At 41.5% G+C, this 27,414-nt stretch overlaps 1 protein-coding gene and 2 pseudogenes across 2 annotated transcripts in view; 1 reads left to right on the top strand and 2 right to left on the bottom strand.

Moving 5' to 3' along the window:
- The first annotated feature begins 163 nt into the window (after positions 1-163).
- Positions 164-6,733, top strand: LOC107970451 (four and a half LIM domains protein 1-like; annotated as a pseudogene).
- A 4,567-nt stretch (positions 6,734-11,300) lies between these two features.
- SAMD7 (sterile alpha motif domain containing 7) overlaps positions 11,301-27,414 on the bottom strand; it is a 33,672-nt gene continuing 17,558 nt past the window's right edge. Inside the window, exons 8-11 of one of the 2 annotated variants that reach the window (XM_063806378.1) lie at positions 25,373-26,001; positions 23,973-24,094; positions 16,176-16,286; positions 11,301-11,674 (exon numbers count right to left, since the gene is read on the bottom strand). In XM_063806378.1, coding sequence (XP_063662448.1) covers positions 11,636-11,674; positions 16,176-16,286; positions 23,973-24,094; positions 25,373-26,001 — 901 coding nt within the window. In that variant the 3' untranslated portion in view covers positions 11,301-11,635. Of the gene's footprint in view, positions 11,675-13,452; positions 14,308-16,175; positions 16,287-23,972; positions 24,095-25,372; positions 26,002-27,414 lie in introns of those variants that run through there. The other variant, XM_054681234.2, reaches the window with a different exon arrangement.
- LOC104005845 (glycosaminoglycan xylosylkinase-like) lies at positions 19,233-20,580 on the bottom strand (annotated as a pseudogene).

The following is a 27,414-nucleotide window of genomic DNA, read 5'->3' as shown; positions in this document are numbered from 1 at the left end:
TGGTATTTAAAGGTGGGACCTTTGGGAGATGATTAGATCCTTGGGAGGCCTGAAACCAGATGTCTGTATTTTTTGGTTACATCATTCAATAAATTCCACTTATGATTTAGGCCAGTTTGAATTGGGTTTTGTAATAGTGTGTCAAGATCCTGGCAGTACGCAAATGGCACACTTAAATAACGTAACTGAGGAGATAGTGAAGGACCACACACACAGATGTAGGGATTAAGAGAAACCAATGAGAACTATCAATATCAGGGAGCCTTCTCATCCTTAGGCCTGAAAGGACAAAGGGAAAAACTGGTTTCCCAGAATCTACAACTTGGGAAGAGATGTAGCTGTAGCTTCAGGAGAGGGCTACTTGACAGGAGCTGTGGCCTCCATGAGGAAAGCAGCCTGGGAAAGCAGGAAGGGGACCAAGAAATCAACACTCCCTCTCCTGTTTCCTTGCACTCCTCAGACTCCTCTTGGTGGTTCCATTGGCTGACCTTGAGTGGAAGTTAGAGGGAAGGGAGGCCATTTGAGCAGTCTATTGAAGTCAGCCTCTTGGGCACTGAGCATGATGGAGAGGGTGAAGAGAGGATCTGGAGGGGCCATGGAGAACATTCATCATCCTGTGATTCTAATAGAGTCATGCATTGCTTAACAACAGGGATGTTGAGAAATGCCTTCTTGGGTGACTTCGTCATTATGTGCACACCGTAGTATACTTACACAAACCTAGATGGTGTGGTCTACTACACACCTAGGCTATGTGCTACAGCCTGTTGCTCCTAGGTCATAAACTTGTATAATATGTTACTGAACTAAATATTGTAGGCAGTTGTAACAGCAGTATTTGTGTATCTAAACACAGAAAAGGGACAGTAAAAGTACAGTATTATAGTTTTATGAGACTAACGTCGCATGCAGTCTGTCATTGACCAAAATATCATTAAGTGGTACGTGACCGTTTTTTACAAAGTACCCTGGTATACTAAAAAACAGTTGATAAAGAAATGACTATAATGATCATTACAACAGAGTGATTACCTTAAATTATTAGATCACTCAATCCCACTTGTTGAGCATTCATTGTTTTGAGCACTTTGAAATAGTGCAAGGAATTTAGAAGTTATAGTTGCTCATCTCAAGGGGATAACAACCAAAAAGGGTACAATGAGATATTATAAATGAAAAACAAGATTACACAGCTAAAAAGATTTTAAAAATTCAGGCTTCAGGGGTGGACCAATCCATGTATTCAGCTCTCTTGGCCACAGTTATTGGGCACAAGAGTCAAAGGAGTCGATGAGACAGAGTGACTCCCAGGACTTTGAATCTATTAGAAGAGACATATTCTTCCTTTCTACTGTGTGACTTGAGAATGTTAGGTCTGGACTGCACTGGGCATTTTACCATCCTGAGAGAAGGACCTCAAGCTGCTTGGAAGCCACTTCTATAGAAACTGAAGATGAAGTCAAAGGAAGGCAGCACAAAGAGAAAACTGGATCCTTGGTGACAGCATTTGAATCACTAGATTAACTCTTGCCTGAAGCCAGACATCTAGACTTTTTAATTACTAGGTCTAATATGTTTCCTTTATGATTTAAGTCGGTTTGAATTGGATTTTGTCATTTGCATTCTAGAACATCCTAATTAATACGCCATCCAAAGAAACCAAGATAACTAAAACAAACTACTGTTTTTAAAGAAAAGATTTTAATCTTCATGGAAAGTGAATTTTCACACAAATTATTGCATTTCATAGCATCCACCCAGATTTAGTCACTTTTTTCATATACTAACAAATGTAGGTTTTTTTTTTTTTTAAAAAGCTCTTATTCTTTTTTTCTCAAAAAAATAATTATTTGTGTTTTTTGGGCCGGGCATGGTGGGTCACGCCTGTAATCCCAGCACTCTGGGAGGCCGAGACGGGCAGATCACGAGGTCAGGAGATTGAGACCATCCTGGCTAACACGGTGAAACCCCGTCTCTACTAAAAATACAAAAATTAGCCAGGCGTGTTGGCGGGCGCTTGTAGTCCCAGCTACTTGGGAGGCTGAGGCAGGAGAATGGCATGAACCCAGGAGGCAGAGCTTGCAGTGAGCCGAGATCGCACCACTGCACTCCAGCCTGGGGGGACAGAGCGGGACTCCCTCTCAAAAAAAAAAAAAAAAAAAAGAAAAAAATTTATTTGTGTTTTTTCCCTAGACTGCTAAGCAGAAAAAAGCTCTTATTCTTATCCTTTATCCTAATTCTTAAAAACAAAGTCCTAATTTATGATTTCAGTATTTCAGTGACAGTAATCATAAGAAGTAACCCGATTAGACCATTCACTTTGCAAAATTCTCTGTAAGGGAAGCAGTACTTAGAATACCTAATGTGGATGTTGTTTGCCTGAAGAGTTGGTGGGTATAAATAAAGACTGGTAAATAATGATTTTTTAAAATGCCTCTGGCATGAGAACAGTCATAAATCCTGGAATTAAGACTTTTTCCCCATGACTTACACTCCCAGGACTAAAAATGTTGCCTTTTAGTCCTATTTAGAATTGTCTTTTGGATTTGCTGATAAACCCTCTCATGTCTATATGACTTATACAATCAGATGTTGGCTGATGCATTCAGATCCCTGTGCTGTGAATATTTATTTATTTGCTTTCTCAATTAAATGAGTGGTTTTGGTGACAAACCACTGGTGTTAACACAAACAGCTAAGCTGATCATTTAGGAAAAGCTCAATATTAAAGGATTCTAAGTCCATTGTTAGGCTATGACAGTAACTCCAATCTCATTAACAATTAACCACTCGATCACCACCTAATTCATAAAAAAAAACTACCATGAATAAAAGTTCTTGACTGGGTGCAGTGGGCTCATGCCTATAATCCCAGAACTTTGGGAGGCCAAGGCGAGAGGATTACTTGAGCCCAGGGGTTTGAGACCAGCCTGGGTAACATGGGGAAACCCCTTCTCCACAAAAAATGCAAAAATTAGCTGGGCCATGGTGGTGCATACCTGTGGTCCCAGCTACTTTTGAGGCTGAGGTGGGAGGTGGGAGGATTGCTTGAGCCTGGGAGGTGGAGGTTGCAGTGAGCGCCACTGCACTCCAGCCTGGGTGACAGAATGAGACTCTGTCTAAAAAAAAAAACAAAAAACCACACACACACAAAACAAAAACACACACACACACGTTCCTTCTGCTGTTTGGAAGGAAGCTATTTCTATTTATTCGGTGTTTGGGGACCTAAATATGTGTCTGAAAAGAAAATGTTGCTGTACTACAGGATGGTGATTGAAGTCCTGAAAATATCAGGAAACTGTTCTCATTTATTATTTGTCAAATAGCGCTTTCTGTAAACACTTGTAATCTCTGTTTTACAGGTGAAAGAAGACTGCAGCTGAGTTCTATTATCAAAGCAAAGTGCTGTACTGTACTTGAAATAACTCTAGCAAATACTGTGCTTCCTGCACAGAACCTGTTGGATTACTCACACAAATGTCAAAGAACAGGTTGACATTTTAGCAAGTTATCAGCCTGGCCCATACAGAAAAAGACATTTCTAGTTTTTACACTTTGCAGGGTTCAGAGAGCAGTTGAATGTTATTTTTAGTCTATGATCCAAAGCAGCTAATGACAGAGTCTACCTTAGAAGATAACAGGCTTCTGATTTATAACACAAGGCTAATGGTAGATATTGTGTGATGTGTCCAGTTAAATTAACAAAATAGCTTTGCAACAGTGTGGAGTAAAGACTTAGGCTTAAAACAGAGAATTTGAGGATTGAGATAAGTCCAGAGAAGCAGCAGGATGGAGTGCAGATGCAAGAGAAAGGCTATGTCAATGCCATATTATAAATATAGCTCATAGACAGCATATCCTAGTGTGTGTCTGAAGAGGCCTGTGCCCTTGAGGAAAGGGGAGACTATGACCTTGTCCCCCAGTGTCATTTGCATAAATTCTTAGAGACCTTGGGGCAGTGAGTAGGAGACTGGTTGAGATGATTACTATAGGAAAATTGAATAACTTAAAGTATGGATATCTTACTGTTACAGGAAATGCTTAGGAGGTGAGGTACTCTGAATTTAGAATATGATGGCCTAAGGGATTCGGAGTCAAGAAGCAGCACATGGGATGAAGATACATCCACTGTCAAGCTGGTCATTACGACAGGGAGAAATATCCCTCCACAGAGTGAGATTGGTGAGACTTGCAAGAATTGAATGATGGTCCCATTGGGTGAAACTCTTTAGGGTGAGTTTGCTTGTCTGGGAAAGACAGAACTCAGATCCCTAATTGAGATGAACTGCAAGATGGGTTCAGCAGGAGAAAGTGGCTGGAAAGGGGGAGGGACCAGGAGCCAAGTGGGTGACTATCTGCCAGGCGGTCTCCTGAGGGCACGCATCTTCCCTGGTGGTGTGACTAGAAAGAGGGAGTCCAAAGCACAGTCCCTTCTCCTCCACTTGGCACACATCAACACTTTCCTCTTTTCCTGTGAGCCAAGGTAGAAGGTCTGGTCCAGAATGGACGATATGGGTGGAGGGGTGAGTCAGTATTGTTTTTCATGTTGGTGGTTGGACTCAGTTTAAAAGATGGATGTCTTAGGGTAGTAGGTAGCATAGTTTTCCTAGCTTTGTTGTCACAGGTGATAGAAGCTGGACCATAAGTTAGGGTCACAGCTCCCTTGATTCTCCTTCTTCTTTTTTCTCCTTCCTCTTTCACAACTCTCTCTCCTAGGTACTTTTAGTCAGGCTGCAGATGGAATTCTGGGCGTTTGCTCCAGAGAGAATTTTGCTAGGTAGCTTTTGCATTAAACAGACTTCATTATACATTTTGCTTTGCGTGGGGCCTCTCTCTCCTGACACAGATACACGGGCCCCTTGTAGCCCACAGCCCCCAGTGTCACACATTAGTGGCACAGGCTTGGTTTTGACATTGGTTCAAGGTACCCAGTGAAGAGCACTTTCTGTAAGAACAGTTCAATGGCAGGACCCATAATGGTTATGAGCACGGAGGCCTCCAGTGCAGGAGCATCCGCAGTGGTTGCTGATCCCCAGAAGGGAGACGTACTCTCTTTCTTTTTGTGTTTCCAAAGGCAAAGGCATACTCTTAGGAGGCAGACAGAAAGATGTACAGTTAAGAAGTGGGGTTTTTAGGTTCTGTTAACAGCTGGTTTATTACCTTTTTTGGAACTTTCTCACCCTTTCTGCAGTGAAATAGGCTATTTCTCTATGTAGGAGTACGCCTGTGGGGAAAAAAAATGTGTGGAAACCTAGCTATTCCCCAAAAAGGAGCACAAAAAGAAGGACATCTGAGATTGCTGAATACTTTTCAGATGACAAAGAACTTAGAATGTTGAGAGGGGACTTACAGGGAATGGGCTGATAAAAGACTTGAGTGTCATCTAGTATTTACCCCTTTCTCCTCCAACTTGAGTTAGCTAAATACACACACACACACACACACACACACACACACACACACACACACGAATATACCTGCTTATAATAAACGCTCTAATCAACAAATCTACTGGATCATAAGCTCTGCCAAGGTAGCGCCTGTGGTGTTCCCTTTTTATCCTTAGCCTGTAGCACCAGGCCTGGCACATAGATTCTTGGTAAATATCTACTGAGTGAATGAATTGTTGAACAGCTCGTAATGAAGAACTGATTCTGAGAATCTGTGGAATACTTCAAAAGAGAATGAATACAATGCATATATTAAAAGAGGAGGCAGTCTGCAGCCACTGCCACCTCCGCCACCGCCAGCTGTGCGGGTGAGCATCCCCAGGCAGCATGTTGGAAGTTGTTTTCAACCATATCCAGCCCTTGCCAAATACATCCTGTTTGTCACACATCCAAAGTGAGGTCCCTCCAGCTATAAGGTGGGCACCATGGCAGAGAAGTTGACTGTCTCTACTGCAGGGACCCCTTGCAGAGGAAAAAGTCTGTGCAGAAGGGTGACCACCACTGCTGCCTGAAATGCTTTGACAGGTTCTGTGCCAACACCTGCGTGGAATGCTGCAAGCCCATCCATGTGGACTCCAAGGAGGTGCACTATAAAAACTGCTCCTGGCATGACCCCTGCTTCCACTGTGCCAAGTGCCTTCACCCCTTGCCAATGAGACCTTTGTGGCCAAGGACAACAAGATCCTGTGCAACAAGTTTGCCACTCAGGAGGACTCTCCCAAGTGTAAGGGGTGCTTCAAGGCCTTTGTGGCAGGAGATCAAAAATGGAGTACAAGGGGACCATCTCGCACAAAGACCGCTTCACCTGTAGCAACTGCAAGCAAGTCATGGGGACTGGAAGCTTCTTCTCTAAAGGGAAGGACTTCTACTGTGTGACTTGCCATGAGACCAAGTTTGCTAAGCATTGTGTGAAGTGCAACAAGGCCATCGCATCTTGGGGAGTTACTTACCAGGATGAGCCCTGGCATGCTGAGTGCTTTGTGTGTGTTACCTGCTCTAAGAAGCTGGCTGTGCAGCGTTTCACCACTGTGGAGGACCAGTAATACTGTGTGGATTGCTACAAGAACTTTGTGGCCAAGAAGTGTGCTGGATGCAAGCACCCCATCACTGGGTTTGGTAAAGGCTCCAGTGTGGTGGCCTATGAAGGACAATCCTGGCACGACTGCTGCTTCCACTGCAAAAAATGCTCTGTGAATCTGGCCAACAAGCACTTTGTTTTCCACGAGGAGCAAGTATATTGCCCTGACTGTGCCAAAAAGTTGTAAACTGACAGGGCCTCCTGCCCTGTAAAATGGAATTTGAATTTTGCTCTTTGTGTCCTTACTCTCTGCCCTATACCATCAATGGGGAAGAGTGGTCTTTCCCCTCTTTAAAGGTCTCCTGTCTTTTCTCCCGTTTTACAGTATTACTCAAATAAGGGCACACAGTGATCATATTAGGATTTAGCAAAAAGCAACCCTGCAGCAAAGTGAATTTCTGTCCAGCTGCAACTGAAAAATGAAAACTTAAGTAGATTGACTCTTCTGCATGTTTCTCACAGAGCAGAAAAGTGCTAGTCATTTAGCCACTTAGTGATGTAAGCAAGAAGCATATGAGATAAAGCCCCCACTGAGATGCCTCTTGCGGCTCAGCTGGGACCTACCGTGTAGTCACGCAACATGCAAGAGTTGTAGTGGCTGCTTCAACTCGCTGCTCACCCTCTTCTGTGAGCAGGAAAAGAACTTACTGACGTGCATGATTTAACTTCCTCATGAAAACTCTGACCTTCCTTCTGTTATTTTGTGCTTTCAAATGACTAATATGCACTTCCGGAAAATTAACATTTGAACTTAGCTGTAATTCTAAACTGACCTTTCCCCATACTAATGTTTGATTTCCCCATGTGGCATGTTTTCTGAGTGTTCCTACCTTAAAGCATGGAACATGCAGGTGATTTGGGAGGTGTAGGCAGATCGGAGAAAACGAGCCTGTTTCAGAGGAACATTGTCACAGCAAATACTTCTGGAAAGTTAACAAAACCAACCCTGATGTCCTTTTTATTGTTTTTAATTAGGAATATTTTTGTTTTAATTGATAGCAAAATAGTTTATAGGTTTGGAAACGTCCATGAAAATATTCTATTTATTTTATTTTATTATTATTATTATTTTTTGAGATGGAGCCTTGCTCTGTCGCCCAGGCTGCAGTGCAGTGGCACATTCTCAGCTCACTGCAACCTTCGCCTCCCAGGTTCAAGCAATACTCCTGTCTCAGCCTCCTGAGTAGCTGGGACTACAGGCATGTGCCACCACACCCAGTTAATTTTTGAATTTTTAGTAGAGATGGGGTTTCAACATATTGGTCAGGCTGGTCTTGAACTCCTGACCTCAGGTGATCCACCCACCTAGGCCTCCCAAAATGTTGGCATTACAGGCGTGAGCCACCGTGCCTGGCCTGCATGAAAATATTCTAGCCCTTTCAGATGTTCCTGTAGTGTTGAAATTCATCCTATGGAAGTAACTGCAAAACTCTATAGGGGGAGTTGAGCAGGTGCCAGGACTGTCATCAACATGGATATGACAATACAGAGCAGTGGTGAGTTGAATCCCTTGTAACGCAGTTGTCTGCTCTTTGTCCATGTGTTAATGAGGGCTGCAAAGTCCCTCCTATAGCGATTCCTAGGAATTTTCCTCAAGAGGAAATGCGAATTTCCACCTACCACTTACCTGAAATACAGGATCACCTACTTACTGTATTCTACATTATTTTATGATATAATGAGACAATATCAAAAGTAAACATGTAATGACTATGTGTACTAACATTCTTGTAGGAGTGGTTAGAGAAGCTGATGTCTCATTTCTACATTCTGTCATTAGCTGTTATCGTCTAATGTTTCAGTGTATCCTTATGGAAATAAAGCAGCATATGAATTAAAAAAAAGATGAGGATTAGTCCAGGAACTACAGAATGATTAACTTACTTTTATACTGTAAAAAAGTTAGTATCCCCATGATGTGTCTCCAAAATAGTTTGAAAATAATTAGAAGAATTATAAATTATAGTGTGTCTCTCCTCTCTTACCAAGGACTAAGGGCTAAAGTATCGACATACCTCATTTTACTGTGCTTTGCAGATATGGCATGTTTTACAAATGGAAGGTTTGTGGGAACCCTGAGTTGAGTAAATCTATTGGCGTTGTTTTCCCAACAGCATGTGCTCACTTTGTTAGCTTTTTCTTAAGCAATAAGATGTTTTTAAATTAAGGTAAGTACATTTCAAAAGACATAATACTATTGCACACTTAAACTACGGTATAGTGTAAACATAACTGTTATATGCACTGGGAAACCAGAAAATTCCTTTATTGCAGTGTCTGGAACTGAATCTCAGATATCTCTGAGGTATGCCTGTATATTAAAAAAGTGGTAAGAATTTTTTTTTACAGTAACCAAGTGTTTTATGCTTTTGTTTTGTTTGATGAGAATAACTTCTAGCACTATGAAACAAAGAGCTATTTAATTCAACAATCAGTTTAATAAACTTTTTGTAATCCCAGCTAGCAAAATAAAGTCACCTATTAGGAAATGAGCCAAAGAGGAAGGTAAACTATTTTAGAAACGTAATTTAAAATGTATATGTAGTGACAGAGTGAGACTCCGTCTCAAAAAAAAAAAGTATATGTAGTTAAAAAATCTAAAAGCATCCATATTTTTTCAAAATGGCATTCAATGATGTTCAAGTAAACTATTTCCTTTACTCAGGAGATGAGTTTCTCACACCTGCACAATGACATCCTGTGGCTATTATCAGACATATCGGAGACCTTGGACCTTGTGTTGATTTATGTAGAGGATTCCCTTTCCAGAGGATATGCTGGATAAGTACTGCAAATTGACCGCAACTCTCTATAAAACAGATCTTTCATATATCTGTAATAAAATAACAGTGTACATATTTACCATAATGAGAAACTGCATTTGCTTGAAGTATAATACATTTTTAGTGTTAGTGGGCAGAGTAAAATATTCCATATATTTTAAATAACTAATGGAAACAATTTAATGGAATTTAAAAAATTTCATGTGTTTAAAAATATAGTTTTTTTTTTTTTTTTTTTGAGACAGAGTCTTGCTCTGTTGCCCAGGCTGGAGTGCAGTGGCACAATCTTGGCTCACTGCAACCTCCACCTCCCAGGTTCAAGTGATTCTCCTGCCTCAGCCTCCCGAGTAGCTGGGATTACAGGCATAAGCCACCACGCCCAGCCCTATACTGTTTTTTAAACATTGGTATCCACACTTATTCTATAACTCTTATAGCTATATGTTTGGCTGTTTAGTAAACAGATTTTTTAAAACTTTTATTATGGAAAACCTCAAATATATACAAAAGTAGAGTGAATAGAATAGTGAACCTCACGTAGTCAAAACCCAGCTTCAATAAGTATCAACTCATGACTGAACTTATTTCACCCATAGTCCCAGTGATCTACCTACACCCTACCCACTCAATAGATTTTGGGAAGCAAATCCTTGTCATGATATTACTGGGAGAAATACTCTTTTTTGGGACTCTTGTTTCTACACATCTTGCTGGGTGGACCAAGAGACTGCAAAGCTCTAACTATTCTTTTACCAGAACCATTTCTCAAGGTTGATTATGTAGCTGGTAACCTTAAAAAATGGGTAATCCTTCCTTCCACACCCATCATCACCCCTGAACAAAGAGCAGGCTTGCTTACTGCTTGCTATAAAATTGGTGGTTTCCCCAAGTTGTGATCCTCAGCTGTGAAGCAAACCTACTGTATGGGCAGGTAGCCTCCGGGCCCCTCTGTATTGCTCTTGTAGCACCTAGGGGCAAAAGGAACCAATACACATATGCTGATGTTCATGCTGCTACTGTGTCATGAGTAATAAAGTTCTTTGTCTCTGACCCAAGAGGCTCATGTGTTCTGCCAGTCTCCATAAAATAATAACAGGCTAATTTATTAGGTTGGAGGCAGGATCAAATCTAATCCCAGATACCATATATCATTTTATCTGTACATATTTCAGTATATATTTTTAAAAAATAAGAAGTCTTTTTAAAAAGCTCACAATACTATATTTTTAACAAATAACAGTAATTTTTAATATCATTGAATATCCCAAATTGTGTTCAGATTTCCCTAATTGTTTCATTTTTTACAATGTATTTGAAAAAGGATTTAAATAAGTTTCATGATTATATTGGGCGATTTGAATTCAAAAAATTTTATTTTAGTAAAAAATATATAAAATTTGTAATTTTAACATACAAGTTGGTGGTATTAATTATATTCAGAATTTTGTGCAACCATCACCACTATTTCCAAAACTTTTACATCTGGGTTATTTGAATCTTAAGTATCTTTCTTTTAATCTACAGGTTTTCCTTTTCCCATTCCCTTGCATTTATTTGTTGGAGAAAATCAGGTCATTTCTACTATAGTTCCCCATAATTTGGATATTTACTATTTTTATAACTGCAGTGATGTTTAACATGTTCCTTTGTTCCCTGTATTTCCTGTAAATTGGTTTTTGGATCTAGAGGTTTATTTCGACTCAGGTTAATTTTTTTTTTTTTTTGTAAGACTTTCATTCATATGGGGTTTCATGGATTTCCATCAGATGGCACATGATGTCTGGTTATTTCTCTTTTCGAGATGTTAGCAGCCATTTATGACTATTGCCTAGATTACTTACGTTTTAGGGGTGCATAATGGTGATATTCAAATTCTATTATTTCTCCTTAATAGCTATAATACTTCCCTAAAGGAAACAGCTGCATAGTACTCCATTGCCTGGATATTTACTCAATCAGTCTAAACATATTTCATAAGTCATAATTCCCTATTTATCAAACATAATTTTATTGTGATGGTTTTCCAACAAGAGAGAAGTTGTCATTGTTGTTGCTTTGTTTTTTATTCATAAAGAGTACAGAGTATGCTTCAAGCCTCAAGTGGCATTTGAGAAAAAGTTAAAAACTATTTCTAGATGATAATGTAAATAAAAATCCTCACCCTCCAAAATAATCTGTTCATAAAGTGTCCCTTTTGTTAAAACGTACCTAGGAGTCTTTAGAAGAAGACAATCTTGGTAGAAGGTAATCTTGGTAGGGACAAGCAATTTCAGTTTTATTCTCTTCCAATGAAGAGTACTGAGAGCTGGGGAGGGCCTCCTTTACATGTGTTCTTCTGGTTCTTTTTTAAATGCATGGATCTAAAATTAAGCACAGTGGTTTTTTCTGGTGATAGTACATGCCAAGATGGCATATCGGAACATTTTCCTCAGAGCAACATTGAAATACATCTGTGCAAATCAATCAATTAGCAACTCAATGGACTTATTTAGCAGCAATACGAAACTCAAAAGTCATCATAGTGATTGAACCTCATTATCACTTTGCCATTAAAAATATTAAGCATTTCTTTTTATCCCTCACCACAGCATCTGTAACTCACACCTGGCATTTTGTGAAACTTCTGTATGCTGGGTAGTATAGCAGGTGAAATGTCACGTGACCAAACAGTTCTTCGGTACACTGAGCATCAGATGAATAAAAAGAGGGAAAGAGGAAGTGAAGCATTTTTCAAGTTATTTTTAGTAAAAATCTTGCCACTCGTTATTCATTGGCTTATTGCCATCTTAAATAACTTAAAAAAGACATATTTTTGAAATATGGGAGGATTTTCTGTCTGTCCCTGTCTCTCTTTCAGCAAAGGGACCAAGAGAGTAAAGTAACAATTCACAAATATATGTGATGGTTTCATACAGTTTTTGTCAGAAGAAAAACCTGTTGTCTTAGTAAAAATGAAAGAAATGGAAGCTTAACTAAATTAGGCTTGTAGGAAAATGATTTCAAAAGCCCACCTTCCAAATCAAAAAGTGAATGTGGGTAGCATGCAATTTGTGTTTACTAAATGCAACTTTGTTTGTTTTAGTACTCCATTATTGTGAAATAAATTACTTCAAAACTTAGTGGCTGAAAACAACACACATTTATTATCTCACAGTTTCTGTGGGTGAGAAATCCAGAGTGGCTTAGCTGGGGGCCTCTGGCTGAGGGTCTCTCATGAGCTGCCATCAAGCTGTGGGCTGGAGCTGAGGCACCTTCAAGTTTCCTTACATGGCTGTTGGCAGCGTCAGAAGATCCATTTCCAAGTTCATGTGGGGCTCTCCACAGGGCTGCCTGGAGACAAAGAATCTGGCTTCCCCAAGAGTGAGAAATCCAGAGAGAGAGAGAGAGCGAGCACCCAAGACAGAAGCCACAGAAGTGACATCCCATCTATCACGCCTTCTGTATTCTGTTCATTAGAAAAGCCTCAATACCCCCAGCCCGCCCTTAAGCGGAGTAGATCACACAAGGGCTTGGGATACCAGGATGCAGGGATCCTTGTGGGCCATCTCAGAGGCTGCTTTCTAGAGTTTGCTCATGTTAAATGTAAATTTTTTAAATAGAAAATATATTCTCATGGTTAAAAATTCAAAATGTACAAGAATGTATATAGTAAGAAGACTTCATATCCTGTTAGCCAATCCCCTCCTTGAGCAAACTGTCATCATATTCTTGTTTATCCTTTCAGAGACATTCTGTTAAACATCAAGTTGAAAATGTGGGATTCCACAGGGTGTGAGCAGAGAGCACTCCACCTTGCCAGCTCAAACCTGCTTTGCAGAGATAACTTCCCCACCCCTTGGATGAAATCTCAAGTGGATACTATGACTTTTCACCTCCCTCTCAGATAAAAAGCAGTCCTCCAGTCACTTTCAGTCATAACATAGTTTTATTTCAGAAATAAAATACCTAGTCATGAATAATAGTCAAACTCGATTTTTTTTTTTTTTTTTGAGACGGAGTCCTGCTCTGTCACCCAGGCTGGAGTGCCATGGCACGATCTCAGCTCACTGTAGCCTCCGTTTCCCAGGTTCAAGCAATTCTCCTGCTTCAGCCTCCCGAGTAGCTGGGACTACATTCGCACACCACCAGGCCTAGCTATTTTTTTTTTGTATTTTTAGTAGAGACGGGGTTTCACCATGTTGGCCAAGCTGGTCTTAATCTCCTGACCTCATGATCCGCCCGCCTCAGCCTCCCAAAGTGTTGGGATTACCGGCGTGAGCCACCGCGCCTGGCCAAAACTCGAAAATTTAAGGTTAAAGCTTCTCACCTTCCTAGCTTGGGCCTGCTTCACGCTGGAAATCTAGAATGAGAAAAGGTGGAGTCGTGGTCAGCTTCTCCATTTCTGTTCTGTACTTCTGCCAGTTCTCTTCTGCCTCTCTGTGGTTTCATTGGGTTGCCTTTATCTCTTTCAGGGTTTGGGAATGGAAAATGAGTGAAGAAAGGGAGGGAGCTTTTTTCAGTTTCAGCTCTTTTGGTTTCTTCAGAGATTTCTTCATGGAAACATCCATCTGCAGTTTTCTTGATGTTTGTAAATCTCCCCTTCATTAGCATTTGCTCCTAAGGATGCGTCTCCAGTCATTTGGTGCTGGGGTCATTCAGCCCTGGCAGGGAAGCCCCTTGGGCAAGTCTCCTCCATGACACCCCCAGGAAGGCTGACTTTCTCTCCTCATTCTCCATCCAGTACTGGGAAATCCTCACACATCCTTGGTAATATCCTAGGCTCTTTGGAAAACTGGCTAAGACTATTCTTCCTCCTTGAGGGCTTTTAGTTTCTCATACTATCTCGCTCAATTCCTTTAGGAATTATTGTATCCTGGGGACAAAAAATGCTCATTGTATCACTCCAGGAATTAGGATCCAGAAGAGGGGATGTATCTACTGGTTGATCAAATGCTTGTCTTATAGGAAATGAAAGAGTTTTCTTGTAGAACGTACTTCCCACATGCTGAGATACCTTTTAAGACAAAATAATTATAGTAATCAATTCTATGAATTTTTTTCATTGACTCAGCATTAAACACACATCGCAGAGAGGCTGAGGTAATTTCAGGCATGGAGCATCTATTAATATATAGTTGTGGGGGTCACAATTGTAGGATGTGGTGGGCTTTTTCTTTCTCTCAGAATTATAGTGTTTACAGATGTAAAACAGGGTATCAAGGTGGCTCTAAGCAGGGGCAGCTGAGCAATAGTGGAATTACTGAGGGGGAGAAAAGTAGATGGTGAGGTTAGGACAGTAATGGTGGTGGCATGTGAGGAGGAGCACAAATGACATAGGTCTTTGGCTTTGGCTCTGAAGGCAATGGGGAGCTATTTTAGAATCTTGAGCAGAAGAGTGACACGATCCATCTTATATATTAAAAGGACCACTTTTACTGTTTTGTGAATCAACTCTGGGTGGGCAACGGCAGAAGCAGGGAGAGCAGTTAGAAGGCCAATGCATGATTTCTCAAAGATTTAGAACCAGAAATACCATTTGACCCAGCAATCCCATTACTGGCTATTTACCCAAAGGAATATAAATCATTGTATTACAAAGATAAATGCACACATATGTTCATTGCAGCACTATTCACAATAGCAAAGACATGGAATCAACCCAAATGCCCATCAGTGATAGACTGGATAAAGAAAATGTGGTACATATACACCATGGAATACTATGCAGCCGTAAAAAGGAACAAGATCATGTCCTTTGCAGGGACATGGATGGAGCTGGAAGCCATTATCCTCAGCAAACTAATGCAGGAACAAAAAACCAAACACCGCATGTTCTCACTTATAAGTGGGAGCTGAATAATGAGAACACATGGACACAGGGAGGGGAACAACACACACTGAGGCCTGTCAGGGGTTGGGATGGGGGGAGGGAGAGCATCAGGATAAATAGCTAATGCATGCTGGGCTTAATACCTAGGTGATGGGTTGATAGGTGCAGCAAACCACCATGGCACATGTTTACCTATGCAACAAACCTGCACATGTACCCCATAACTTAAAATAAAAATTAAAATTAAAAAAAAAGAAGGCCAATACAGTCATCCAATGAGAGATGATGGTGCCTGAGACCAGGACGGAGTGGTGGAGGTAGTGAGAAGTGGCGTGCTGGGGTTGGCTAACTCACAAGAGCCAATTATTCAATGTTTAGGAAGTTTGCAAGCCAGTTGTTAAATACATCATTATTAAAAATTAAGTCAAAGCATCATATTAAATAAATTATGTACAACAAAAGTAATACATGCTTAAGGCTCATCACTTTTAATTGTTTTTACCTAATTATTTTACTATTATTATTACTTCTGCTCTTGACGTTATTCACACCTATTATATTTGAGATTGTATCTGGTAGAAATACTCTAAAGCGGGGCGCTGCTATGCATCTTTTCCCATTTCAGGATAGTCACCCCCAAGTGTCATGGGCCCGGAGCGAGGAGGGCAGCACTCCTGAGTGGGATGATGATTTCTCGGAGGATGACAGTATTCAGTGACATTAGGAGTTTCTCAGCCACGGTGGGAGTAATTTACACCACAGAAATTGGAGATATTACAAATTGGGGCTCATTTTTTTTTCAAAGAGAACTACTTGTTAAACATTTACCAGTGCATCCTTGCTTATCATCTTCCCAGTTATATCTAGGAATGTGTACCACCATCCCATCCAATGTTTTCAGGGTCCCTCACTTCTATTATGTCCTCAACCACAGAGGGAAAGCAATAAAGAAGTTAAATAAGTATTATTTATATTACAACAAGATAAAAGTAACATATTTGTATTAAGCTTTGTGCCATGAATACATAATTAGTTATATAAAATCACCATACCTGTGACTGAATTTTTAGTGCCGGCCCTAGCTTTAATCCCATAGTGCCTCGAAGATGCTCTTCTGTGAGTAATGGCAAAGTTTCTCCATCAATTGCATGATCTTTAAATACCTTCATAAATACAAAAGGTGTTAACTCTGTCTGAATGTCTTTTTTTGAAAAAGTTCTTTTACCACCTAGATATTTTAGTTTTGGAGAAAACATTAAGACTGCTTGAGGATGACAAAAAATTTGTAAAACCTTTTTTTAGTTGCTCTCTTTTCTGTGCTCAGTAGCACATTGCTTGTGCTCTTTAATAACGTTTGTAATCAACTGTAATTCTCTGTTTATAGAACTCAATTCCAACCAGGAATACTGATTATTTGAGGGCCAGGTCAGTGTTTTATTGACCAATGTACCCCTAATACAGAGGCTGGCATATGGTAAGAAGATGTACAATAAATATTGCTGGATAAATGAATGAATGAGTAAATGCTGTAAGTAAAGGGATGTGGGTAAAACCTGTTATGGATAAATTTCATGTCTCACATTTACAGATGTGGTATCTGCTGGCCATGCCTTAGATGCATGGTAAAGGGAGGAGAGGGAAATGCTGCTGAGAGCTTTCCCTACTGGACCTTTCCAGCAGGTCTGTTAGTCCTGAAACTGTAGTGGACGTGGCATGCCTTCCTTTCTCTGAAAGCCAGGAAGGCTGCCGGTGGACAAAGATTCCAGGCAGATAGAGGGATACAAAATCTAGGCAGATTGATAGGACCGTAATTTCATGATCTTCAACTTCAACTTGCCTGGAAATCCTTCTATATTCACTGTTGAGCTTTCTCTCCCTTCTATTTCAAGCTATCTCCACCCTCCTCAAACTTTAGACTTTGTAGGCAGAGCCTTCCCTCATTTTCAGTAGATCATAGCGCTTCCTAACTAAAAAAAAAAAAAAAAAAAAAAAAACAGAAAACAAAAACCAGTAGATAAGAACTCCCTCTAATTCTGACCAATGAACCAAAAACCTTTATTTTCTCCCACTGTCACGATACAATGGAAGAGAGGTCTCTCCACCATTTAAAGACGATCTCTCCACATATACTGTGGGTCCTCACGCCTCCCACTTCCAGAGGGGATAGATAATTCCCTCTTTTCTCTTCAGTCTCTCCTCTTCTGCTGGCTCTTTCCCACTGGGATTTAAATAAGTCTCTACCATCATTAAACAAACAAAAATAATGAAAATACTCAAACTCCATTTCCAAATGCTGCCTGATGTCTCTCACTCCCTTCACAGCCAGATTTCTCCAAAGAGTTTCGATGCTCCCTGCTTTCACGTTCTCATTTCCCAGTCATTCTGCAGTCTCAGGGAATCTGAGCTCTGCGCCGACCATTCCATTAAGCCTGCTTTCCTCAGGCTTCCGGGTGCCTCTGTCCCACCAAACATGCAGACATTTTGCAGTTGTTCTATTTCTGAAGTTGCTGGCTGCATCTGACATTGTTGACTGTGCCTTCATGAACAGTGCTTGCTCTTCCTTTCTGACATGAGGCTGCTCCCTCCTGGGTACCCCTGTTCTCTCCTTCAAGGTCACCTTTGCCAGCTCCTGTTTCTTAGGCTTCTCACTCAGGTCCCTATGGTCTTCCTGATTCATTTCAGCTTTGCTCAGCTTCAATGATGGGCTGTATATGCTGAAGGCTCCCTAACGTGTATCTTTAACTCAGAAGCTAAATCGTGCCAATTTGGCCTCTTACATAGTTTTCATTGTGCTATGACTGGGCAGCACTGAGTTCCAATGCAGAGTCCCACAATTACCGTGTCCCCCGCCCACAAAAGCACAGATTCTGTCTCCATACTATGCGGTCACTTCTGGGGGACGGCAGAGGGATGGTGTGGGCAATTCCAGGCTATCTTTCCTACCCCCTTCAGTGCCTCTTTCAGTGACATGAAGTTAAAACCAGGTACTGTGATTGCTCATCTGATTTTTTGTTCTTATGAAGGTGTTTTTTTTTTTGTGGATTGTTGCCCCATGTGGTGTTCCGGAAGGGAGGACCATCGGTGGAGGCTTCTTTTTGGCCATCTTGCCCTGCCTCCTCTAGGTTGTGTTCTTATCCGCCTGCCCCCACTGCTCCCACCCTGGATAGAACTCCATCATTGCTTATCTGAATAGGCTTCCCCTCTGTCTTGTCCTCTTCAACTTGTTTTCATAAAAGCAACCTGAGTGATCTTTCTGCAATATAAAGCTAACCATGCCGCTCCCTACTTAAAACCTGACTGCCTCCAGGATAAAGCCACAATCCTTCACTGGGTCTTCTGGGCTCTGTGACCTGTTCACCTCTCCAGTCTCGTCTTGCTCTCCCCACCTCTCCCACCTTGGCCCTGGCCCTCTGTAGCACTGGGAACTACTCTCAAAGTCCCAACCATATTAAAGTTTTCTCTGGCTCTGGCCCTCACCTGGAAATTCCTCCTTTATCTCCCTCCTGCCTCACCTCTCCTCTTGACTTTCAGGTCTCACTTTAGAGGCCTCTTCCTTAAGGAGGCCAAGAGTCCCTCATATGTGTTCCCACCGTGCTCTGTACCCGCCTTTCACAACGTGCTCGTATGGATGTGGGATCACTCACTGGTGCCCCTCTTCTGGACTATGAGTGCCACGAGAAGAGGAACCACATTGGTCTTGTTTCCACTCTGTGCTCCATGCCTCACAGGGCATGACTCAGGACCAGCTAAAAAGTAGAATCTTCTTGGAAAACTCCTGTACTGGGAACCTTGGGTTCTAATAGATTTTAGTCATGAATGTATACATATATTTTTCCACAATATGCACCGGTGTGGAGAAAGGACTGAAATGTTCCACTCAAAACACACACTCCAGAGCCAATCCCAGTATTCATCTATGCAAATGTCTGATTGTCCTTTGGCCTGGAAATTAAGACTGACCAACTATGATGCCTATTGCTAGAATGGGCAATTGCTGAGGAATTCAGAAGGTGATTCAGCAGGAACATCTCCATGCTCTGAAACTTGTGGTCTTTGCTTTAGTTTCTACTACAGAAAACACCAAAGACATCCAAGGCCACCCTGTCCCCTGTCACCAGAACTTGCTGCTGGCCATTTCCAATCCATTTCATACCATTTGGAATTGATTGTGCTGCTTCTCTATCTTTGTAAAAAGAAGTTTCACTTATTTTGTATTGAGAATTACAAGTGGGAGAAAGGCATTGTGTCTTCTACCATACAGTGTCCATCCCAAACTGGTCAGTGCACTGCTCCACGGTGGCCAGGACACTCAGGAGCCACTGGTCCATGGCGTTCAGACGAGGATCAGAGAGCACTGGGGAGAGGGGGTCATGGGCCATGGCAGATTTTAAGGTAGACTTCAGCACACCATTCTTTAGGTAGTTCCGTCTGTTCCAGGTAGACACCTGAGTGATGCCACACTGATAGAGGGGGGGGAAAGAATGCTTCTTTCATCCAGCAAGGGGTTCCCAAAGCTTTTGTTGTTATCAAGAAGGATGAGCATACTGGCGCCCTCATTATCTTGAAAGTTCTTATAGTAATGGCAGTCAGCATTGTCAATGAGGTAATCAAAGACAGCTGTGTTAATGGTGTCCAGGCGGCACAGGCCAGAGTCATAAAGGGACGTTTTCTTCACAGCCTCACAGTAGCGCTCATCATACTCCCACCTGGCCAATTTGCCTTTTCAGTAAGTCCTGGCCCATGGGTGTCAGTGTTTCTGGAGAGGCCACACATCTGGAAGCCAAAGTGTGACAGATTTTTCCATTGTGTCTCCATCGGCACAAGCTGATTCTGTTTCTCGGTAGTAATAACACTTCCCATAAAAACAAGTATTGTTTCCTACAGTTAGGAAGGGGCTCAACAGCTGCTCCATGGTAACAGGCTTGATCTCTGTGTGAAGATGAACGGATCTGCCCACCATCAGCAGGGCTCTGGGACACCCACAATCCTGTCCAAGTGAAAGGCTGCTACCTCCGCATTGTGTCTATCATAACCGGCATATGGTTCCCTTCCACTACATAGTCTCGGCTATACTACTTAGGTTCGAAAACAACTTTCTGTTCCCTTTCAAGGATCAGTAAGGCTAGCTGTGTCCCTTTATAACCCACATCAGCTTTAATAATTTGCTTGGTGGCCATGGCATGCATGATTGCCCCCAGCTCTGGTGTCTCTTCACAGTACACTTCCTGGGGAACCACCCACTGGGCTGCAATCTCCTAGGAAGACTGCAACATGTGGTCCAACTTGGGTGACAGCTCCATCCACAAGCCAGTCATCAGTCGGTGAAAAGCCCTCAGGGGATCAAGTAGTGAAACGCTGCTTGGCAGTTGATGTATCTAAGTTGTCAATCAGGAAAACTTTCGTGAAGATAAAGATGACAAGAATTGCTAACAGCATGACTCGCTGCTTTAGCTTCATGTTGACCTCTTTTCTTCTCCCCTGACCCACTCACTCTCTGGCTCACTTATCAAGGAGAGCCGGTGGTAATGGTTAGTAAGGAGATTCCATCATTACACACATTGGTCCATTTGTGGATGCACCTTCCACAGTTCCCGTTGTGTCCTAGACTCACTCGTGGCTACCCACGCAGTGCAATGCAGCATGGCCCCCGAGGAGGGGCAGCCCTAGGCTGTGCTTATCACCCCAGCCACTGCCACCACCACTGCAGCTCCCACCATTCCCTGGCCACCTCTCTCAGCGCTGAGCCAGCCGTCCCCCAACAAACTGCATTAAGTAATTATTTCTTTTCCTATTTTAATTAAGCAAATTATAGAAAATGGCTAATATAAATTAAAGAGCCAGGTGCGGTGGCTCACATCTGTAATCCCAGTTACTTGGGAGGCTAAGGCTGGAGGATCACTTGAGCCCAGGAGTTTGAGACAAGCCTGGGCAACATAGTAGACCCCCATCTCTTTAAAAAAAATTAGCTGGGTGTGGTAGTGTGCACCTGACAATTTGTGAGCATCCAAAGGAGGAACCATGAGGATAAATTTTCAAGCAGAGGTAGGTTGGCAGCCAGGGGACTGAAATGTGTGAGGATCTAACCCTCAGCCATGGTGGATGTACTCAGGGCCTGGGGCGAGGACACAGACATGTCCCTGTCGCTCAGATGTACCCCTTTCTTTCTCACCAGAGCAGTTTGGGCCATGTGTAATGATATAAATGTGCACATATTTTCAGTAATTTCCGTTCTTTTTAGAGAGAGGATATTTTATCTGCTGAGTCCTCTGAACTAGACATTTACTTGGAACAAAATATGTTGCAGGCTCTCCTGAATGTTCCTTAACAGCTGAGCCACCAATCCTTTCTCTACACCTATTTAAAAGAGTTCATTTGCACTCAGGGCTTTGGGTTTTAGTTGTTATTTTTTTTCTGCTGAATTTCTTTTTCTACCTACAGGAGGTGAGTGGTGAGAAGTTGCTGAGTAGGCACCTAAGGCAGAGATGGGGAGTAAGAGGATAGTTGGGGGACAGTGGGTTTAACGCCAGCTAATCTCAGCACCTTGGTCCAACTCATTTAAAGAAAGGGGCTATGGGGCTGGGCGCAGTGGCTCATGCCTGTAATCCCAGCACTTTGGGAGGCCGAGGTGGGCGGAACATGAGGTCAGGAGTTCGAGACCAGCCTGGCCAACACGATGAAACCCTGTCTTTACTAAAAATACAAAAAATTAGCCAGGCGTGGTGGTGTGCACCTATAGTCCCAGCTACTTGGGAGGCTGAGGCAGGAGAATCAGGAGGCAGAGGTTGTGGTGAGCAGAGATGATGCCACTGCGCTCCAGCCTGGGCGACAGAGCAAGACTCTGTCTCAAAAAAAAAGAAAGGGGCTATGAGTAACTATGAGTAACACCTGATGGGACATTTTAGACAAGCGTCCTTGTGAGAGTGGGGTACAAGCAGTGCTGCTTCAGTGCTGTTGCATCCAGAGGGCATCTCCCCATTTCTGTATAAAATAACATCACAGAGCATAGCTGGGGGCAGGCACAGCACAGCAGTGACATCTTTCAGTTGATGCCACCTGCTGTCACTTGGAGGGAGTATACTTTAATGGGGAAACTAAAGCAGGACTTGATCCTAAACAAATTTGAGACATATCTAGAAATAATTGCTACCACTTCTTGGGGTAGGGAAGAGGGCGCTGACATCCTGTCAGTGAGAGATAATGAGTCAGCAGAGTTTGGAGTACTCATGTTTATGTGACTTCTGTGTACCCACAGGGGACATTTGGGATTTTAAACTATGAAAAGTATGTAATATTATTTATTACAAGAGCTATTATTATAAATTGCACTTTTCTGACTATGGATCACTAAGAATAATCAGAGTTCAAATTCAGTGTGCCAGATCTTAGCAATCACATGCTTATTAAATAAGGGTTGCTCTTCCGGTTGTTATCAGAAGTTAGCAACTTAATTGAACCCGTGGTTGACATGGCACTTGAAGTGGTATAGATAAATTTAAAAAGTGGCTTACCCATGACTAATGACTAATTTTTAAAAATAAGGTTATAACCATTGAACAGGGTAGAGTAGGCCAAAAACTTTTTATCAGGTTATGCAAAAGACAAAAATGGGTGACTTGAAGAACACAACTTGCTTCATAAGAAACTTGAGGTTTGGCCGTCTTTTGGGTATAATGATGAAATTCATGTTTATTGAGTATTTACAAGGTGCCATGCACTCTAATGCTCACAAAAATCTCTGAAAATGTATTATTATGATTATCTTCATTTTACAGATAAAACAACTGAGGCACAGAGAAGGGAGGCAACTTGTTCTAGGTCACACAGCCAGAAAATAGAAAAGCCAGGATTTGAATTTGTACTTTCTGGCTTCAGAAGCCATATTCTTAGTAACTACTCTATATAGTTTTTCCATAAGTCCCGTAAACTGAACTAAAAAATAATAATAATAAAAAGAAAAAGAGTTAACAGTATCTCACTGTAGACAAACATTTCACAAAACAGATCTGGAAAATAATCAGCTCTAGTATCAGTTAATTATGATGTAGTTAAACCTTAATATCCTTTTCTTGCTTTCTTTTCCTTTAACATGCAAACCAAAAATGATACTAGATTTAGTAGGCACTTTATTGCTTAGAATTGTATTATTAAATAACTCAAAAAAGTAAACTAAATGCATGAAAATGTAGCATTGACATAAACTTCAAAATTTTACCAACCTATGAATTTTGTCACAAATTTTTCAATACTAGTGAGGCTAGTTTTGTTTCTAACTGCCCTGATAGTTCATTATAGTTTTTTAAAATGGTATTTTATGCCAGATTGAATATGTTGTATGCATTTTTATATATTGTCCCAGCATAAATACAGAATTTAAAATAATGAATTTCTAACTTTTCAGATATTGCTTTCTTGTTCTTTTTAGAATGAAGTGTATATATTCCTGTTACTTACAGTGAGTAACCTAAAACTTCTCACCCAGAAGTCTGTGCTCCAAAAATGTTTGCTATGTGGATAAGTAGGGAATGTAGTCGTTATTTCCCATTCTTTTTGGATGTTCAGCTTCTGAACCTTCTTCTAATTTTGGGAGAATTCCTACTTCTTAGGAGTCTTGATAGGAAAGAAGCTAAAGACAGACAATGGCTTTCCCAGCCTCCCCTGATGCTGGGGTGTGGGTGTATGACCCAAGTTCCACCAATCAGAGACCTGTCCCAGGGTAGACACTGGCATAAAAAAGAGAGATTAGTAGGAATCCTTTCTGGAGGCACAATGCAAGTTTGACCTAATTCATTATGCAGGAAAGATATTTCAAACGGTTTTTCTTGTATGGAAATACTTAAACATTAAGTCACCTGAGCATAGTCTGAACAACCTGGAAGGCTGCTAATGAAGCTGTGCACATCATCCACGGTCCACTTCTGAATATCTTCATCCAAAGAAAGATTCCCCCCAATTGTAACCAGTGCATGTGTTCCTTTAAAATGGAAAGAAATTGTGGCATAAAATACATACAGGTTTATGTATAGTTACATTAATTTCCTTATATTCTATCACCCCAGAGTGGTCTTGATTTGCAAACGCCTTACAAGATATTAAGAATTACTAGGAGATGTTTTCTAAATGCTTCAGCTGCCTCCTTTCTTTTCTTTCTCTGAAAAGATCTTTACTGATAGCATTTATTGAAGTAAACAAGTTCCAGGTTTGCACCAGCTTCTCTCAGATTACAACAGAAATGCCCCATGGATTCTATTCTCCAGATTAATGTTACTATGTTTTTGTGATAGGTGATTATCCTGCTTTCGAGATGAGACAATAATTTAGCTACATTTTCATCAGAATGGCAAATTAACACTTTGTAGGGAAACAGTTGGTATGGTGGCTGTATTACATGCCCTTCACAATCCCTGTGTCTTAAAATATTTTTTTTTTATCTAAAGGAGTTCTAGAAAACTATTCAGTGTGCGTTTCTGTCATGAAGTTCATTACTATTTTTAAATTTGAAACTATCAACAGTATTGGACACTGAAAGGTAATACTTCTGCTTAATTGCCTGTTTTTTCATATACTTAAATATCAGGGAGATAGAATTCACACTTTGAAGCAAGATGCCTCTCTGCTTTGTGTTGAAGAAATGAACACTAAATTACATTAAAATCTTAAATTAAAATTCTATTACGTTTCCCAAGATATTTACCTTCCCAGCCTTTGTTGAAAATTCTCTATATAGCAAAACATAAACAGAGGCTAGTTTCACTGATATGGCTTATTAGCACTGATAGAATAAAATGATGCTAAGAAAAGGTAATTCCAAGCAGGATTAAGAAAAAGAAAGATAAAGCCGGGCGTGGTGGCTCACGCCTGTAATCCCAGCACTTTGGGAGGCCGAGGCGGGCGGATCACGAGGTCAGGAGATTGAGACCATCCTGGCCAACATGGTGAAACCCCGGCTCTAATAAAAATACAAAAAAATTAGCCGGGCGTGGCAGCATGCTCCTGTAGTCCCAGCTACTCGGGAGGCTGAGGCAGGAGAATGGCGTGAACCCGGGAGGCGGAGGTTGCAGTGAGCCGAGACTGCGCCACTGCACTCTAGCCTGGGCGACTGAGCGAGACGCCGTCTCAAAAAAAAAAAAAAAAAAAAAAGAAAGAAAGAAAGATAAAAAGAGGCAGGATGGTTACAGTTTATTATGTAGTAACCTACGGACTTGGCAACCTGTAGTTAATGAGGATCTGCCATTGGCCCCTGGACACCCACCTGGCAGAGATGGTCGAGGAACTGGAGGGAAAACCCCATTCTTTTCATCACAGGTTGCAAAAATCTGCTCCGAAGCCTCCTCTTTCCCATCGTCCCAGGCCTTTGCTTTCAGGGTAGTGGTGTGAGACCCCCAGGGTTTCCTATGGGTGGGCTCGAGCTCTCCACAGGTGTTGGCAAGAGCTGTCGTTGGCTTTTCATTCGTTTCACTTGACTTCTGGTTGCTGGGTTCTTCAATGTCTGGGTCTTTTGCATAATGATCCTCTTCATAGGGAACTGCATGAGTCTGACCTAGGATTTTTTCTTCTGCTTGACTTTTGGAACTCTCAGCATCACTGTCTAGACCTTTTTGATTCCCTGTATTTTTCCTGAGTCGACGACATCTCTGCCCCCAGCTCTCCTCAAAGTGTGGTGCAGTTGCCGCTAGCATGGGGTTTCCCTGAAGGTTTCTGAGGGTGCTTCTGTGGAAATGCAGGTCACCGGCAGGGAGCATGCTCCTCCCATGGTAGGCAGTGGGGGCAGCTGGGACACTGGAGCCATAGAGGAAGGGTATCCCTAGGCCTGCTAGTCCCTTGGGATTAATTTTTTCCATTCTCCTTTGCTGGTAAATAGCATACATTTCCATTTCTGTCCTAAAAACAAAACAATATATTTTATACAGCCCAAGAAAACCACTATCAATGTAATTTTAGTGACCCCTTGCCTTCCCTAAAATAGTCCTCACACTGTTTATCTGAAGTTTGTTTGGTGGAAACATGAATCCCCCACAAAGCCACTGGGAAGGAGAGTTTTGAGTAAGATCTGAAGCTTTGTCTGAGTCTCACAATGGAAGTCCAAAGGCCAGTCTTTAGAGTGTTACCTCTAAACAGACGAGGCAAATTTAGCAGGGATGGGGCTTATGCAGCACAGCTAGTTCCTTGCCAGAGATTAATCCTCAAAAAACCTGAAGTACTGGGAAGAGGTTTTCAAACACTGCAAAATAATCTTAGTGAGATTCAAGAAAGACAATTAGACATTGCAAGTCTCAATATTTATAAATAAATGCAAGTGGCTGGGGAAGAGCAGAGGAAAAGACTCGGTAGTTTTGCTTACTTCACTTTGCTTTTTGGTCCTCAACTGGACCCCTTTGGGTTCAGCGATGAGAAAGTTGACTCTGCCTTCTCTTACCCTGGGGCCATACCCTATTCATCGTTATACTTTTCTTTCTCCTGGGTACTATAGCTGAAGGCCACTGTTGGGCTGACATGGGTGTTGTCTGAGTTCTGATGGCATAATCTGAAGTCAGGTAGGCAAACTTGGCTCCTATCTTTGTGCAAAATTGAAGTCATTTAAGACAGTAATGCCAATATGAATTTCAGAGGAGTCGTAGGCATTTTAATTATGGGACACTGATGGTCTTTTGCAATCTGTGTACTAATACTACTGTTAGCTTCACTGTGTGATTTCTTTTTATTTGTTCGAGACGGAGTCTCACTCTGTTGCCCAGGCTGGAGCACAGTGGTGCAATCTTGGCTCACTGCTACCTCCTCCTCCCAGGTTCAAGCAATTCTCTGCCGCAGCCTCCTGAGTAGCTGGGATTACAGGCGCCTGCCACCACCTCTGGCTAATTTTTTTGTATTTTTAGTAGAGACGGAGTTTCACCATCTTGGCCAGGCTGGTCTTGAACTCCTGACCTCATGATCCACTCACCTCGGCCTCCCAAAGTGCTGGGATTACAGGCCTGAGCCACTGCACCCGGCCGTGATTTCTAATCTTGCTTTTATGCTTAACCAACCTGCATACATGTTTGTATTCATTTCTTTTTCTTTTTTTTTTAAGTGAAAGCAAGTTTATTAAGAAAGTAAAGGAATAGAGAATGGCTACTCCATAGGCAGAGCAGACTATGTATCTTTTTGTAATCTGCCTGAAATACTTTATGTAAGTAATTTGTGTGTGTGTATTTATTTGTTATATATATTCATCTATTCATTTGTTATATGAAGATAACAAGTGAATAAATGAGCAAGTGAATGAATAGAGAATAAATAAAACAACATTGCCAAATT

Source organism: Pan troglodytes, chromosome 2, assembly GCF_028858775.2.
Source record: "Pan troglodytes isolate AG18354 chromosome 2, NHGRI_mPanTro3-v2.0_pri, whole genome shotgun sequence".
Taxonomy (NCBI): Eukaryota; Metazoa; Chordata; class Mammalia; order Primates; family Hominidae; genus Pan; species Pan troglodytes.
This window is presented reverse-complemented; position numbering and strand designations above follow the sequence as displayed.